The sequence below is a fragment of the Hyperolius riggenbachi genome, chromosome 7 (assembly GCF_040937935.1).
Source record: "Hyperolius riggenbachi isolate aHypRig1 chromosome 7, aHypRig1.pri, whole genome shotgun sequence".
Classification (NCBI taxonomy): Eukaryota; Metazoa; Chordata; class Amphibia; order Anura; family Hyperoliidae; genus Hyperolius; species Hyperolius riggenbachi.
In genome coordinates, this window is record NC_090652.1 from 224,492,839 (window position 1) to 224,509,688 (window position 16,850).

Here is a 16,850-nt window from a genome sequence, read left to right on the forward strand (position 1 = left end):
GCTACGTAAAAACACTAGCCGGTCAATAGCATGTCTTAATAAAACATCGACATAATGATGGTCTTCAGATGGGATTGTTAGCAGAAGCCCAAAGCTAAGGATCCAAAAATACGCACAAAAGCTTTAAATGGAGTAACAGTAAATCATCGTAGATACCTGTGTTTTCTATCGACTAACAAAGATGATTGTCTAAACAAATCCACCAGGATGGATTGTACTACATGGACTACATAAACACAGGCTATCGGTGTATTTTCAAGTCGTCATGGGCAACACATTGTTCCTTGTTTTCTACGGATTACAGTCTAGCACAGGCATGGGCAAACTTGGTCCTCCAGCTGTTAAGGAACTACAAGTCCCACAATGCATTGCAGGAGTCTGACAGCCACAGTCATGACTCAAAGGCAAATGCATTTTGGGACTTGTAGTTCCATAACAGCTGGAGGGCTGAGTTTGCCCATGCCTGGTCTAGCATGTGTTGAAAGCTTAACAGCTGACAACTATTCAGCTAGGGTTATGGAAGCTGAATCCATTTCTTCCAGTCCTTGATCACAGACTAACTTTAGCATACGGAAAGGTTACTGCCAACTAGTTAGGATAAGCCTACAACTTAATAAGGCTTTAAATCTGTATTCTAATGTTTGTCCTTAAAGGGACTCCGAGCAGTGCAGAAACTATGGAAAGATGCACATCATTTTGAAGCTCTTTTTCTCTTTCCAATGATATATAAACCGCCGCCCTACGCCTTTTAGTTTTCGCTATGGTCACGATCAAAATCGCAGCCGCCGCGATTTCGATCGCGAAAATATGGAAAACTAAAAGGCGTAGGGCGGCGGTATTGTGTCATTGGGAAGAGGAGAAAGAGAGCTTCAAAACGGTATGCATCTTTCCATAGTTGCTTGTATTACACAGGGCGACTTTTCCCCAAAGTCTGCTGCTGAATGGAGCTGCCGACTTTGGGGAAAAGTCGTCCTCTGTAATACAAGTAACTATGGAAAGATGCATACCATTTTGAAGCTCTTTCTCCTCTTTCCAACGACACATAAACCGCCACCCTACACCTTTTAGTTTTCGTTATTTTCTAAATGGCGAAAACTAAAAGGCGTAGGGCGGCGGTTTATATATTGTTGGAAAGAGGAGAAAGAGAGCTTCAAAATGGTATGCATCTTTCTATAGTTTCTGCGCTGCTCGGAGTTCCTTTAAAAAATAACTAAGATCTCACTAAAACGATTGCTTTAAGAATAAAACACAAGGCAGACAGTCAAAACCTCTCACAAAAAAGACCCTTTCTTACCTCCTGTTGCAGCCTAAGAAGCTGCTCATTCAGGTGGTCAATCTCTTGGTTCTTCTCTTGTAACAAAGCCTGGAAAAGATCCCGGGAAGAGCCAGATTTGTCTTGAGCTCTTTCAAGATGCAGTAAAGCCATTTCTTCCTGTTTTAACAAAAAGTGGAAAAGACAAAAATAAAAAAATACGTTATGTACTATCCCAAAAAAACAAAGGCTCTGGTGAAATCTTCACCAAAGCACTTGCCTTTAGCCGTAGGTACTCTTCTTGCACATTCTGCACAGACTGTTCACTTTGTTTACGCTGGATCTCGAGCTGCATGTTTAGCTGAAGGACCTCTTCTGTCCTGTTTGCAAGTTCTTCTCTGAACAGCTCCAACTGCTCAGCCAGACTTTCAGCCTGTAACCAAAGGTTATTAAAGCCAAAAGCCATCTGATATTTAGCTTTGGTTAGTAGGAAAGGGCTAGACTCTCTTCTGAGACAATGTTGTCTAAATAGGAATTCAATTCCTCACAAGTTACCAAGAGAAGGGACATCTAACATAAACCAATGTCAAGTTCTGAGTGCCGAGTCTGTTTTGGGGAGAATTCCAGAAGACACCCAGGGTTCACAACACAGTACTGGATGTCAAGACAGGAATTAAGGGGCATTATTATTTAAAAAAAAAAAAAAAAAAAAAAAGGGATAGCAGTAATGCGGCTTATAATTGAATAGAAAACCAAAATATACTAATTAACCTTAGATTAAATTCAGTTAAAACACGACTATCAGCCTTTACAGGTCAATAAACTGATCCGATTTAAGCTTCTCAAGTTATACCTTGATTAATTAAAAGGGACATCTTTTTTCCTCAAATTTAACTCATATGGGGGTCGCATTTACGCAATTTATGTAGGGACACTTTTCACTAAAAATGTATACTTTTGACTGGAGTTTGAATATGTGCTGCATGGTGCTGGATTTTCATTCTATAGGTTTTTTAGTAATAATACCTCTTTTTCTTTCCTTTGCAGGGCTTCACGTTCAGCCTGTAATTCATTTTTCAGGAGGGCGTCTGTCTCCCCATCTGTAGAAACTCTATGACGGGTCTCATCCAGCTTTGATTGCAGTGCAGAGATCTGGAGAACATTGTTGTATTGCTGCTGTTGTAGAGCTTCTTTGTCCTAAACCATATAGACAGAGTCAAACCAGAGACAAATAGGCTGATTCACCACCATCAACTCCTAATATTGTCTGCTTTGCTTTAAAATGTATTTTGATCTACTTGTACATCACCTACCATAACCTAAAATTACCATTTTCTTCTTGAAATGGCACACATTCTACCCCCCAAAAACTATAGGAAGTTCATTAACATTGCTTTATTTATGAGAAACTTGATTTATAAGTGTCATCCTTACAACAAAATCCTGAAAGATTGGGGACAATGGCAGGAAAACAACAGCATAGGATTTGTTCATCATTTAGCTAGGTGTCCTGATAGATCACCAAGTTACGTCATAGGATAGTTACACCAATGATAGATTTTTGCACAAGACAATATGATTGAATGATGCCTACATCTACCTTTCAAAGGAGATTATACAAACACCTTTGTTTGCACAAAGGAGTCAACACTAAAGGGAGGATGATCAGTTGTCATGATTTTTCTTTCATTGCATGGATAATAATGCAGTTTCTAAACTACCTGACAGTATGTACTGCTCTATTGTTTATGCTAGAAGTCAAAGCGGGGTAAGAAAGCTGCAGTGGCAGACTTATGGACTGGTATCCATTTGTATTGGCATCTCCAAGATGGATGTCGGCACTTGTGTTGATGCGAGTAGGCATCTGAATGCCTCTAGCTAGGCCATACACAACTATGGGGATTCAGAGCAGCATCCTAAAAAATGATGCAGGTGTAATGTCTGATTGCGCTGCCCGGAAGCTCCCTTCCACACTGAGTAGCAGGCATGTGTGAAGTTAATTATGCTGCTGATGGTAAAATAACAAATATATCCGCTTCCACACATCATACACTCGTCAAATTTTCAGGGTAGGGAGAAAATCCCCCGAACGACCTCTATGCCAAATTGCAGCCCCCGAGCCCCGCTGGTTCAGGAGATAGATTAGAGAAACCTATCTCGGGAACCAGTGGGTCTCGGGGGCTGCAATTTGGCATAGAGGTAATTGGGGGGTTTCCCTCCCTACCCTGAAAATTTGGGGAGTGTAGGATGTTTAGAAGCAGAGATATTTAGTATTTTACCATCAGCTGCATAATTCAATGGGAACTGTGGCCGCACAGTCTCCTACTGCGCATGCGGGGCAGCGCAAACCCAAAGGCAGCGTAATCAGACAACACCGGTGCTACACTTTTTCCCCCGCATGCCTAGTCTGCAATTCCCTATCTGGAGTCTACTGCAAATCACCCCTAGTGGAAACGAGCTCTTCTATAAAAAAAAAAATTCTTTAGTGTCCACAGCAGTTCTCATCTCACCACAATTTCCTGTCTACACAGAGAAAATGCAAGATGGCATCCTCCATGACACATTAAAGCAGATTTTGCAGACCTAGCCAGTGGAGTAAAGACTGTTATTTGGGTATGAAGAATTTTGCAGAGAAGGGATAAGAGGTTTAATTCATGTGTACCAAGTCCACCAGATGAACTCTTCATATACAAGACAAAGTGAAACTTGAGGAAAGCTTATCCGGCAATAACTAATCACACGGTTTACAAACATTACACTAAGCTGTCTTGTATGCATACATTTCCTTGCTTACCTGCAATAACTCCTTTTGAGCCTTATGCATGCTTTGTATTTCTGCCTCCAACTGGCTGCACCTTTTGGCCGCATCAGCATTGCTCAGAGCAGCTTGTTCCAGCTCCTGTGTTCTCAGCAACATCTTGTCTATCTCTTCATTTCTTTCGGCAATTTGTTGCTCTAAATGTGTTTTGTCCTCCAGAAGCAGATTTAAGTCCGCTTTCTCTTTCACGCTGGTGTTCAAAGCCTCCATTGGCTGCAGAAATAAAATTATACATTTTAAATGTGCGGCATAAATAACAGCTTGGTTGCAGGAGAATGAGGTCATGTGTGAGACAAGTGTGAGGCAGGATGCAAATTAGATCTATTTTCTATTATGAAAATACCAAATATACGCATGCAGCCTAAAGTGGTTAACTAGTGAAGCAAAACAATGGTAGACAAGTCATAGCTCCTCAGCTGTTCTGGAACCACAAAATGTGCAGCAAACCCCTTCCTAAAGGTCTGATGCTTGTAGTTCCATACTAGCTGATGACAAGAGTTGCCTTAAGCATGTTGTACAGCCGCGATATACACTTGCCATGCAGCGCTAGCAAGCTGAAACACACAAAAGCAGCACTAACTACAGGTGGAGCCATGCAAGGTGGTTTTCTACAGGTCAATGGATGAATTAACTTCCACTTAAAAACAAATGCATACATGAAGGTGACCATTCATACCTGCTCACTCCAGTCATGGAGCTGTTTCATCAGAACATAGAAGGGAGGAAAGGACAGAGCCATTAACTTTTCAGAGAGGAAAATACAGCAACAAATACACTGTGAATATCAAGTATGGAATGAAACCTAGAAATTTCAGCTTGCATGCAAATTTACTGCAAAATGTATGTAGCTGGGAATTAGGCCAATTAAATTCTACAGGTGGTGACTCAGATTGGCCAAATTCCAAGATGTATATACATTAGAGTTCATGCTTTTCCAGACTACCAACTGGCAGTCTCAACTAACCAACTGTTAAGCAGGGGAGTCAATGGGACATGCCTCATCATGCAAAGCGGCGTGCAGCAAAAACCGCTTCAGGCGCCAGTCCTCTTGCCTGCAGCTTCCTGTTGCTCCGCTGCAGCCTCTTATGAGTCTCAATGTGTCACCTGACCCGCATCAGGAGCCGTACAGAGCGGATGCAGAAAAGCAGCTGCGGGAAGTGAAGTGTGGGGGAGGGGGTTAACATTTAGGCCCGGGTTGCTTGATCTCTTAAAGCAGCCAGAAATTACACATATCTAGCATCAGGCAATCCCCACCTATGACGGATAACCGGGACTCTACTGTAATTTGGATTACATTGCATGCAAGCTGAAATTATTACAATCTAATTCACCATCTCTGATAATAATAAAAAATCTTTAACCAGAAGTATAGCAGTAGCAAGTACAGTATGTCATAAGTATAAATAGACTACATTTGTTAGTCAACAGATACAATCAACTAGAAAGACCTACACAAATGTTTGCTTTTGGCATTCTGTAAATGCTTGACCTCTCTTAGTCAAAAAATACCAGGTATGGCCTATTACACGTCGATACTTTTAATCAAATGTTCAAATTGTCCAAGAACTGAAAGCGATTTCTACTACAAACCCATTTAAAACAATTGGTAACTGTGTGTTAGACTGGTTGTCAAGCAACTGAAAATGTTGGGAGATGGTGTTCAATTGTATGTCATATTCAATATGAAAATGTCATATTCAATTAAAAATAAATGGACAATAGTGTCACCATGCACAAGTAAATCGTTATAGTTTTCCTTACCGATCAGGACATTGACTGGAAGTGTCATCAGTCATGTGATTTCATGTCCTGATTTTCTATATTAGGCCCAAGTTTCCTGCTAAACCAGATCTTGCAAATGAACATTCACCTGAATCCAGACCAAGACAACAGAATACTCGATTTGGAAGCACCTACTTGAAACCTCGGCCCTACCTGACCATAATTTAATTTTGGAGGTGCATACTTCAGATGAAGCCATATCCAACAGTGTTGGACTGTCAAGTGTACATTTATTTTGTAGATTTATACTCTCCATAATTTCTGAAGCGGAGGATGGGCACTTCCAACATGCTTCCAACAGCTCTAGGTCACTGACCCCTCTGCAGGCTCTGGTGATGAGATTGCTATTACCAGTGAAGGGCTGTGTGTAGTGTCCATAGATCAGGATGGTCGATTACAGCCCGGTTCACATTAGCGTTCGCTATCCGGATTTTCCGGATCTGATCCGGACCGCATACTGTACAAACGGAACGTACGTTCCGCATAGCAATGTAAAGGCTATGCGGACGCTCACACGTGTCCGTTCCGTACAGTACAGAGCCGGATCGGATCCGGACTCTTTTCCAACATGCTCTATTTTTTGGGTCCGGCTCTCCGGCCCACGCACCCGGACCGGAGCCTGACAGCACCATCAGAAACACAGAAACCAATGGGGAACGGAAGGCACAGAACACACTGCCTACAAAAACCTGACGTTCTACCCCACTTCCTTTACGTATCCAAGCGGCCATTTCGGATGGGGACACATGGGCGAAGCATGTCTGGAGTGGTGCAGCAGTGACAGACGTGCTGGAGCTGTTTGGCAGAATGTCGGAGGTGGAGGTGAGGCCTACAGCGGAGGAACCTGATTCTACAGGTACACCTTCTGCTGACCCCAACATTTTTTTTTTAAATTTCGCTATTTTTTGCCCACGGATCCGGATGGCAGCCTGATGCATGCCTGATACAAACGGACCGGATCCGGATCGGAACCGTACGGTTCTGAACAGGATCAGGTCAGAATCTGATCAGGATCCGGTCCGTTTACTTGCCAAAACGCAAGTGTGAACGGGGCCTACAGCAAACAGTTCAGAGTTGATGCAAGATTATACCAATTTTGTATGCAGCTTGAAAATGGATCAACTGAATGAAGCTGAGGAGGGATCTGACCGATTCATTTTCAAACTGCATACATTTGCATAATCCTGCATCAACTAGGAATTATTTGGCTCTCAATGATCATCGCTACTAGCCAACAGGTTCCTTTCCATCATTACATGGTAATGGTCTGCTCTTTTCAACCAATACCTCCCTCTCATCAGTGAGCAAACGTGCAAAAAATTACTATGAAGATTACATTGAGATGAGATTGTTCTTCAGTTGCATCACATGGTATCCAAAATGTGGCATCAGGCATTATCGTTGCGCCCATCCAGTGAGACATACAGTACAATGAACGTATGTCTCACTGCCACTATAAACGCACATTTTACCTTATAAAACACACTGCATGCAGTGCATTATTCCAACGGAACCCACTGCCTCTTCATGCAATCAATAAGATAGCCCCATAGAAAAATATGTGCATCTGCGTTGTGATGCAAAGATTTTATCCAGAGGCCCTAAATGAGTATTATATTTTCTTAACACAAACGACAACCATCCTTGTGCAGCAATGCCACTGAAATAACTCCCTGCGACTATTCTTTTACAGTACCTAAACCAAAAGCACAAGCTATGCAGTGAAGCATCACAAATGTTGAAAGCTCAATTTCTGTACACAATTACAAATGGTTTACATTTCTAAGTCCTGTCTTCTTATTGAACATATTTCCTAAGCCAAATACAGTAGAAGTGTTTTGGCATCTGTTTACTTTTCAAAAGAGCTAAGCTGAACTCGACTGTTATAGTGCTTTTATGTATGCAAATAAAAGTCTATATTATACCTATCTATTTAATAACGCAGCTTTGCGAACAGGCCCATAGAATTGTACAGGCAGCGAGTTAATGAAGAAATATTCTGCGGTGAAACTGACGCAGTATAAAAGGACTCTAATCTTCTTTGAGCTGTTGTCACTTTATTATTCTTAAAGATAAACTGTGACCAAGAATTGAACTTCTTCCAAATCAGTAGCAGATACCCCCTTTCATATGAGAAATCTTTTCCTTTTCTCAAACTGATCATCAGGGGGCTCTGTATGTCTGATATTGTGGTGAAACCCCTCCTACAGTGGGATGTCAGGACCATGGTTTCCGGTCTGTGAACCTCATTGCATTGTGGGAAATAACAGCTGTTTACAGCTGGGTCCAACTGCCAAAAAAGCAAGCAGCATCCATCAGCATCCTTCCACTAACATCACCTGTCAGCAGTAAAAATGTCAACATGTGGTATATGTCAGAGTGTAAATCAGGGAGAGGAAAGATTTTAAAGGGAAAACACTGACTGAATAATTTATACATAATTATTGTAAAAATGAAGCACATTTTTTATTACATTATTTTCACTTGAGTTCCTCTTTAAAGGAAACATCCAAGCGGGGGAAAAAAAAAAAATAAAACCACTTACTTGGGGCTTCCTCCAGCCCGTGGCAGCCGTCCTGTGCCCTCGCCACCGCAGCTCCCGGTCTTCTGCGCTCCACCGCGCGGGTCATGTGGCCTCTCCGTTATCAGAACGGTACTGCGCGGGCGCAGAACTACTGCACCTGCGCAGTACCGTTCTGATTACATTGGAGAGGCCACATAACACGCGCGGAACGCAGAAAAAGCCGACCCGGAACCCGAACTGGCGAGGTCGGCTGCGCCAGAGGAGAAGACCGGGAGCAGCGGCGAGGGCACAGGATGGCTGCCACAGGCTGGAGGAAGCCTCAGGTAAGTGGATTTTTTTTTTTTTGCTTGGACCATTACTTTAAGGTTTGTACACACGCCCAAACAATCTGCCCAACTGTCATCTAAACTTGGTCTGTTGGAAGAAAGCTGGGCATGTGTACGGTTGGCAAACAACAAGACAGCCAACTGATAACAAGTGGTTTGCCAGATCCATCCAGTGGATCAACCTACACAACCATCTTGCAGGTTGGCCATGTTTGTACAAGACGTTTGAACAACTGTGTGGTTTGTGAATGCGGACATGATTTGCAGTTTGCCGTTTAGCTTTTGCACACAGTATTTAAGTGAGTTGGTTGTTTAGTTGGTTGGTCTGTATGCACACTTGTCATGTGAACAACTTGTGGTGCGGTTGGTTGTGCATTAGGATGGGCAGGTGTATAAGCCTTTACAGGAATTTGCTTGTTCTAAGACAACCTCTTCATAAAGAGATGTTGAACTGGCAACTTACTTATCAAGTGTTTACAGCTCTGTGTGAAAATTATTTAAAAAAAAAAAAAAAAAAAAAAAAGCTATTCAGCTTAAAACTAAAATTCCTTTTGCAATGCCAAATATTTTATGCTGTCGTGTGCATGATCCATTTGGTGTGGAAGATGTGAAGGTTTACAGTAATACAAAATATGCCTGAATTAAAAAAACAACCAACCAGTCTTAAAGGGAATGTCCAAGCAAAATAAAAAAAATTAGTTTCACTTACCTGGGGCTTCTACCAGCCCCATGCAGCCATCCTGTGCCCTCGTAGTCACTCACTGCTGCTCCAGTCCCCTGCTGGCAGCTTGCCGACCTTGGCGGTCGGCGGGACGCATTGCGTACATTTTTACGCATTCCCGCTAGTGCAGGAACATTGACATACATTTTTACGCGTTACTGGTTCAATGCGTAAAAATTTACGCATTGAACCAGTAACGCGTAAAAAATGTATGTGTTAATGTTCCTGCACTAGCGGGAATGCGTAAAAATGTACGCAATGCGTCCAGTTGCCAGCGGGGGACTGGAGCAGCAGTGAGTGACTACGAGGGCACAGGATGGCTCATTTTTTAATTTTGCTTGAACCTTCCCTTTAAAAAGATGTGGGGAAAAAAACAAAACAAAACATTCTGACTCTGCATTACTCACCCTGTAGGACCTGGAATCTCCATGTGTTTTCAAAGCTTGTTTTAATTGCTCCTCCAGATTTTGGATCTCTTGTTGGAAATCATCTCTTTCATGCTCTCGCTCAACAGCTTGCTCCTGTGAAGAGTAAAGACCATGTATGTTCTACTACAAGATTTGATAGTCAGCAATACAAAAGTATGCCAAATTATTCACACAACCACTCAAAAAACACAAAAACAAAAACACAGACACATTGGCCTACGTATAAAAAAGAGACGCAATCGGCTAACAAGGAGTAGTGCTAAATACCAACAGCAGATACAAAAACAAGAAATCCGGATTCATAAAAAGGAAAATGCCTATGAAATACCTATGCTGCGGCCACCTACTACTGGCTACACCTATCTCTAATATCACCAGGACTTTTGCAGGAGTAAGGTGAGCCTTTTTAGTTTTACCCGGCACCCAAATCTCCCAGCGGTTTAATCATATATATGTCGAGGGAGTGGGGCAGCCCACACTGGGGTGAGGGCACATTATTTAATATCATGTATTAGAATTGTATAATACCTGTATTGTGGTATCTTTTTTAGTTTCAAAGTATTTTATTGAAGTTTAGAAACATAACAGGTTATGCAATAAGGATGCCCCGATGGGGCCAAAATTACAATGGTATATTTGGGGAATAGGAAAAAGAAAAAATAAACAGTGGTTGACATCAAGAGAAGATAATGGGTTTGTTAGGTACAGAATCAACAAGAATGGTAGTCAGATTATACACGTTCAGGCAATCAAGGTGTTTATATGCTTAGGACCGTGGTTCGTAGCTGTTGTGTTTCAGTCAGGGATAGCCAGGGCTGCCAGGTTCTGATAAAAGGTAAGGTAGAGTCGTTAGCAATTGCCAGAAGGCGTTCATTGATAAGAATCTCATTTATTATTTCTTTAGTTTGGGTCAAGGATAAAGTTGGTTGAAGCCATTGTCTGGCCAAGTGTATTCTGGCAGCCTTGGCTATGTGCTGAGCCAATCGATGTTGGGGATATTTCCATCCTTTTGGTTTGTGGCCTAGTAATAAAAGAAGTGGGTCGGTTGGCTGTGCTTTTTCAAGTGCCGAGTTGATGAGGGCTGAGACCTGATCCCAGTAGTCACGGGCAAGTGGACAAAACCACCAAGTGTGGGCCACGGTACCAACTCGACCACAGTTTCGAAAGCAGTATTTGGACCTGGACAGGTCAAACTTGTGGATCTTGTTTGGGGTTTGGTAGGTGCGGTGAAGTACCTTCATGTTGGTCTCAATATGGGAGCAGTAGCTACTTCCTTTTGTAAGGGTCAGTCTACATTCCGACCATTGTTTTAGAGATAGTGTTACGCCTAGGTCAGATTCCCATTGTTTCATGGTGGCCAGTTTGGAAGGTTCTAATGGCTGTGAGAATATGGAGTACAAGTAGGAGATTAGACCACCTTCTAATGGTGTGTTAAGGCACCCTAATTCGAACGGAGTCCTGGGGGGGGGGGGGACCCGGCCAGCGGTGTGGGGAGAGATTTTAGATAGTAGAAAATTTGGAGTGCTGAAAAGTATTCTGATGGCGGAAATGAGGTTTTCTCTTTAAATTGGGCACAGGAAGGGCATTTGTCATCTACCAATAAGTGTTTAATTAGGAAGTAGCCACTGCTCTTCCACCAACGAAATGATGCATTCTCTAGACCGGGGGTGAAGTCTGGGTTCCCAAATAGAGAAGTTAATTGTGGAAGGGCTGATTTTAATTGTTTAGTAGTTTTAAGTTTGTTCCAGAGTGTCAAGGTGTGGGCAGAGAATGGTGATGAGGATTTGTAAGATGGGGGGAGTTTGTTGGACGCCCACATTAGTGCCTGTAGGGAGTATGGATTGAGGAGGCTGTTTTCAATTTGGGTCCAGAGTGGTGGGTTGTGCAGGGAGAAGAGTTGTGATAATTGGGCTATTTGGGATGCTTTATAGTAACTGTAGAGGTCTGGTACCCCGAGCCCGCCCCTAGATCTGTTCCAGTACATTATTTTGCGGGAGATTTTGGCCTTCCTGTTATGCCAGATGAATTTGAAAATATGACCTTGGAGGTCTTTCAGGGAGGCCTGGGTGATGGAGATAGGTAATGATCGGAAGAGGTAGAGTATGCGTGGTAATAGTGTCATGCGGACGGCGTGAATACGCCCTGTCCAAGATATGGAAGGGGAGGCCCATTTTAGTAAGTCTGATTTTAGTTTGGCTAGCATTGGCTTGATGTTTAAGTCATATAGTTCTGATGGGTAACCTGAGATTTTGATGCCTAAGTATGTTAGGTACTTGAGCTGCAATTTAACCCCTAGTGAAGATGCTAGAGAGGAGGCTGCTGCAGGTGAGAGGTGTATAGGTAGGATCTCTGTTTTGTTAACATTAAGCTGAAGCCCAGATAGTTTCCCAAACTGTTTAACTAAAGAGAGGAGGTTTGGCAGGGAGGTGTGTGGGGAAGTGAGAGTTAATAGTAGATCGTCGGCAAAGAGGTTGGCTTTATATTCGTGGCCTGCTACTTTAATTCCTTGGATGTCAGGGGAGTTGCGAATTTTTTCTGCCAAGGGCTCGATCACTAGAGCGAAGAGGGCAGGGGACAGAGGGCACCCCTGACGCGTGCCACGTTGGATAGGAATTAGCGTGGGATGGTCGGTTGGTAGTTTTAAGGTGGCGGTCGGGGTAGAATAAAGACAATTGATAGCTTGGAGAAAGGGCCTTCGATTCCAGCTTTCCTCAGAGCTTCCATCATGAAAAGCCAATTGATAGTATCGAATGCCTTTTCCATATCAAGGGAGGCTAGGATAGTTGGATTTTTGCGGGTCTTAGTTATGTGGATGAGGTTTATTACTTTTCTCAGGTTATCAGGAGCTTGTCGTAAGGGGATGAACCCCACTTGGTCTTTGTGGATTAGGGGTCCCAATACTTTATTTTGTCTGGTCACCATAATAGAGGTAAAAATTTTGTAATCTAAATTTAGTAAGGAAATGGGCCTAAAGTTTCGCACGTCTAAATGGTCTCGTTTTGGTTTGGAGATGACGGTGATTATTGATTGGAGCAATTCTGGGGCTGGGGTTTTGCCTTGTAGAATGGAATTAAAGAGCCTTGTGAGGTAGGGGGTTAGTGGCCTTTTGAATTTCTTGTAGTAGATTGCGGTTAGGCCATCAGGGCCAGGGGATTTGCCGTTTTTCAGTTTTCTGATGGCCTTGGTCACTTCCAGTTCGGTGATCGGGACATTTAAAGCTGATGACTTTTCTGGTAGTAAGCGTGGAGTGGGGATCGTATGCAGGAAATCACCTATGGATGGGAGGGCCCTACTGTCTTGGTTTGCCGAGTAAAGGGTTTTGTAGTAATCGGCAAAGATTTGATGAATTTTAAAGGAATCTGAGGTTACTGTTCCTTGCTGTGTTTTAATTTGAAGTATTTTGTTGATATTTTGTATTTCGCGTAGTTTTCTGGCTAGCCAAGAGTTGGGCTTGTTATGGTGCATATAGTGTTTTGACTTGGTCCAACGCATGGCTTTTTCTGTTCTATTGGATAGTAATATATTGATCTGTTTAGTGGTATCTTCTATTTGTTTTAGGATGTAAAGGGATGGGTGATGGGCATGAGTTGCTTTGAGGCGGTAAACTTTATTTTCTAGTTGGAGTTGCTTTTCTGTCTTGGATTTCTTTTTTTGGCTAGCTATTTTAATGAAATGTCCCCTTATGGTCGGCTTGTGTGCAAGCCAGAGGATATCCGGCTTGATTTGATTTGTGTCATTATCTTTGAAGTAGTTTAGTATGTGCTCCTCTATATCAAGGACTGTTTCGGAGTCTGTCAGGAGTGTCTCGTTGAGTCTCCATGGTGACCGCGAAATAGGGGTGCTTAATGAGGTACAGGAAGCCCAGACGATATCGTGGTCAGACCATGTTGCCATAGCGTGTCTTGCATAGGCCAAATTGGGGATTAGTGAGGATGACATGATGATGGCATCTATTCAGGAGTAGGAGTGATGGGTCTGTGAGAAGAAAGTGTATCCCCGTTTATTGGGGTTGAATTCTCTCCAGGTGTCCACCAGGTGGAATGGGGATAGTAATCCTTTTAGTGTTGCAGCTAGTTGTTGATGTCTGGGGGAGACTGTTGTGGTAGATCTGTCCATAGCGGGGTTGGGTGTCACGTTAAAGTCTCCTGCCCAGATGATTTGTGTTTGTCCCAGGTCAGATAAATGGGTCAGTATTTTCTTTATGGCTTGTATTGGGGCCTCCGGTGGGGCATAGAGATTGATTATACAGATTTGCGTGTGTTGGAGTTTACCCTGAATAATGACAAAGCTGCCCTCATCATCTGTAATCGTTTTTTCAACCAGTAAAGGAAGGGAATTAGCTAGTAAAGTGATCACTCCTCTGTGTTTTTTTGCTGCTGATGAAGTATAGAATCTCTGGTAGTTTTTGTGGAAATATCTAGGGGCGGAATTTGTGGAGAAATGGGTTTCCTGAATACAAATTATGTCCGGATGACATTTTTGGTAGTCTATGAAAGCCTTCCTCCTTTTTGCAGGAGCGTTAAGGCCCTTGGCGTTGTGGGATATATTATTAATTGAAGCCATTACTATTTTTGTGCCGGAGCATGCATGCTAATTGGGTGATTTGCCTAGAGAGTTTGAGATTCTGTACTACAGCAGCTAGAGAAGGTAGCTCGCAGGGTGTGTCAACCAGGTAAAAGGAGAACTTAAAGCAGGCAAAAGATAATGTAATGATTGTTGGTAGAGCTAGTTGAGCGTGAACTGAACTAGCTCTCAGAGAGCAAAGTATGCTCTTTGTGACAATAGGCATAGCTGGGGATATTAAGATGCCAGCCATGCAGATTGTCATTGTGAGGCAGCACTTCTAACCAGTGCCTGCAGCAACACAGCTGAATTTGGCTATAACGTAAGAAGCTAGCTATAACATGGCCAGCGTGGTAACAACTAGAGTTAGGGTACACTGGAATGATATGCATTGGTATATACCAAATGAATAATTGGTTTTTGCGTCAGTGATCCTAAAACGGAGTGAACAGGTAAGAAATTCAACATGAACTATATTACATAGTGAAGGGGAAGGAAGAATGAGAAGTAAGGGCCTCGTGAGTGAAAAAGGCGCCCCAAGTCAACCCGGGAGTCCAGATCAGTGATACGATGTAGGCAGTCTTCATTGTATACCGTGGTGGCCTACAGCGGTGCAGATAAATGTTCAGGCCGTTTATCCGTTAGGTGAGGCTTGTGGTATCAAGGTGTTGATCAGTTCAGGGTCGGGGTAGCCATCCCCGACTAGGCGAAAAAATAAAGGTTGTGTTTATTGTCTTTGAGTAGTAAAGTCAGCATTGGGTATGCTCCGGTTAGGGACATTGTCAGACGTATGGTGTGGCTGAAGGTGGCCGCATTTCATTAGAAATATAGCGGTAGTAACCGTTCAGGTTCCGACTTAGGTGGCCCCTGTTAGCTTGATGCGGTATTAAGGTCTTTACAGATCACTAGTAGGTAGGGGTTGTAGGTTAGGTACCATGTGGACTCGCCCGGGAGACTTTAAATGAAGGACAGCGTAGTACTCACAGTTTTGGGCCCAACTTCCGTAGTTCAGAATGTTCTCCATGGCGGCTTCTTTACTTGTCTCCTGTTTGAGGGCGGGAGCGAGGTGCTTTGGTTGTCCAAACCTTTGCTGGTCTCGGAGATCGTTGCGGTAAGGGGATAATGTCCATGGGCTCTGCTTGTATTCCTGCCAGCTCTAGTTGCTTACGGCCCTCCTCCAAGGTGCGAGATATGAAGGTCTTTCCACCATGCTGGAAAGATAGAGAGAAGGGAAATCCCCACCTGTACTTGACGGAGGCCTTCTGGAGTGATAGGGTTACACGTCGGAGGAGTCGTCTGCGCTGGATCGTCATCGGAGCCAGGTCAGCATATAACTGGACGGTGTCTGGGACTCCTGGTAAGGATGTTAGGTTTCTGGCAGCTTGCAGTATTTGGTCTCTGACCTCTTCGTAATGAAGTTTAAGGACTACGTCTCTGGGTAGGTGCGGTTTGGGTGGCTTGGCTAGCTCCCTATGTATGCGGATGATGCGAAATTGCTGCGGATCTTCCTGGGAGAGCAGAGCGCTAAAGAGGGCAAGCGTTGCGGCTGGTAGGTCGGTCTCCGTTTCCGGAAGCCCTCGGATTCTGAGATTGGCGCGGCGGTTGCGGTTTTCAAGGTCTTCAATCTTTAGCTCTAAGGTGTCGATCTGAGTGCCTTGACTGGTCCATCTGCTCTTTATCTTCCGCTAGGCATACTGTGATGGAGTCTGTTTTTCCAGGTCAGCGACCCGGCTTCCAATTTCCCGCATCTGGAGGGTGAAATCCCGAACCGCATCTTTGAGTTCAGCGCGGAAGACTTTTTGGATATTTGCCACCAGCTCGTCCTGGGTAGCAGGTCGGACTGAAGGAGTTATTGGTGAGTTCTTTTTATTGGCTTGGGGTGAGGTTCGGTGCTCTGGGGAAGCCGGGCTCTGCGTAGTAGCTTGTTGAGCCTCCGCCATCTTGCTTTTAGCAGAGCGCGTGGAGGCCGGGGAAGTCTTGGGTGTGCCAGAGGTTGTGGAGTCCGGAGGATCGCCCTTTTTGCTCTTCTTTTACTTCCTGTTCATGTCACGGGGCCAGGCTGTAAGTTTTGGGCTAATTTATGCCCGTTTATAAGTGGGTTGTGCAGGTCTGGTGCGGAGCAGCCGGGGATCACGTCCTCATCGGTCAGCGCCGCGCATGCGCCCCTCGTGGTATCTTTTTTAGACGGTTATCATACCGAGGAATTTCATGCCGTTGCAAACAAACACAAACTTCTTACTAATATTATAAATGCGAACGTTTGGATGTTTGTTAATCACACAATAATGACTGAATGGATTTGAATGAAATTTGGCACACACATAGCATATTACCTGGAATAACATATAGGATGCTTTTTATCGCCATAACCAAAAAGTGGGCGGCGACAAATACAAATTTCACTGGCAAAATGTAAACTGCAGCCATTCTCACACA

General features: G+C 43.6%; 2 protein-coding genes across 5 annotated transcripts in view; one reads left to right on the forward strand and one right to left on the reverse strand.

The window, feature by feature from the left end:
* PRMT2 (protein arginine methyltransferase 2) overlaps window positions 1-16,850 on the forward strand; it is a 486,423-nt gene that overhangs the window by 354,663 nt on the left and 114,910 nt on the right. The gene's annotated exons all lie outside the window — the stretch shown is intronic.
* Window positions 1-16,850, reverse strand: part of PCNT (pericentrin) — a 168,027-nt gene that overhangs the window by 60,619 nt on the left and 90,558 nt on the right. For 2 of the 4 annotated variants that reach the window (XM_068245316.1, XM_068245314.1), the window contains exons 25-30: window positions 9,831-9,944; window positions 4,747-4,767; window positions 4,047-4,283; window positions 2,279-2,449; window positions 1,533-1,685; window positions 1,295-1,432 (exon numbers count right to left, since the gene is read on the reverse strand). In XM_068245316.1, the coding sequence (XP_068101417.1) occupies window positions 1,295-1,432; window positions 1,533-1,685; window positions 2,279-2,449; window positions 4,047-4,283; window positions 4,747-4,767; window positions 9,831-9,944 (834 nt within the window). The remainder of the gene's footprint in view (window positions 1-1,294; window positions 1,433-1,532; window positions 1,686-2,278; window positions 2,450-4,046; window positions 4,284-4,746; window positions 4,768-9,830; window positions 9,945-16,850) is intronic. The other 2 variants (XM_068245315.1, XM_068245317.1) reach the window with 2 other exon arrangements.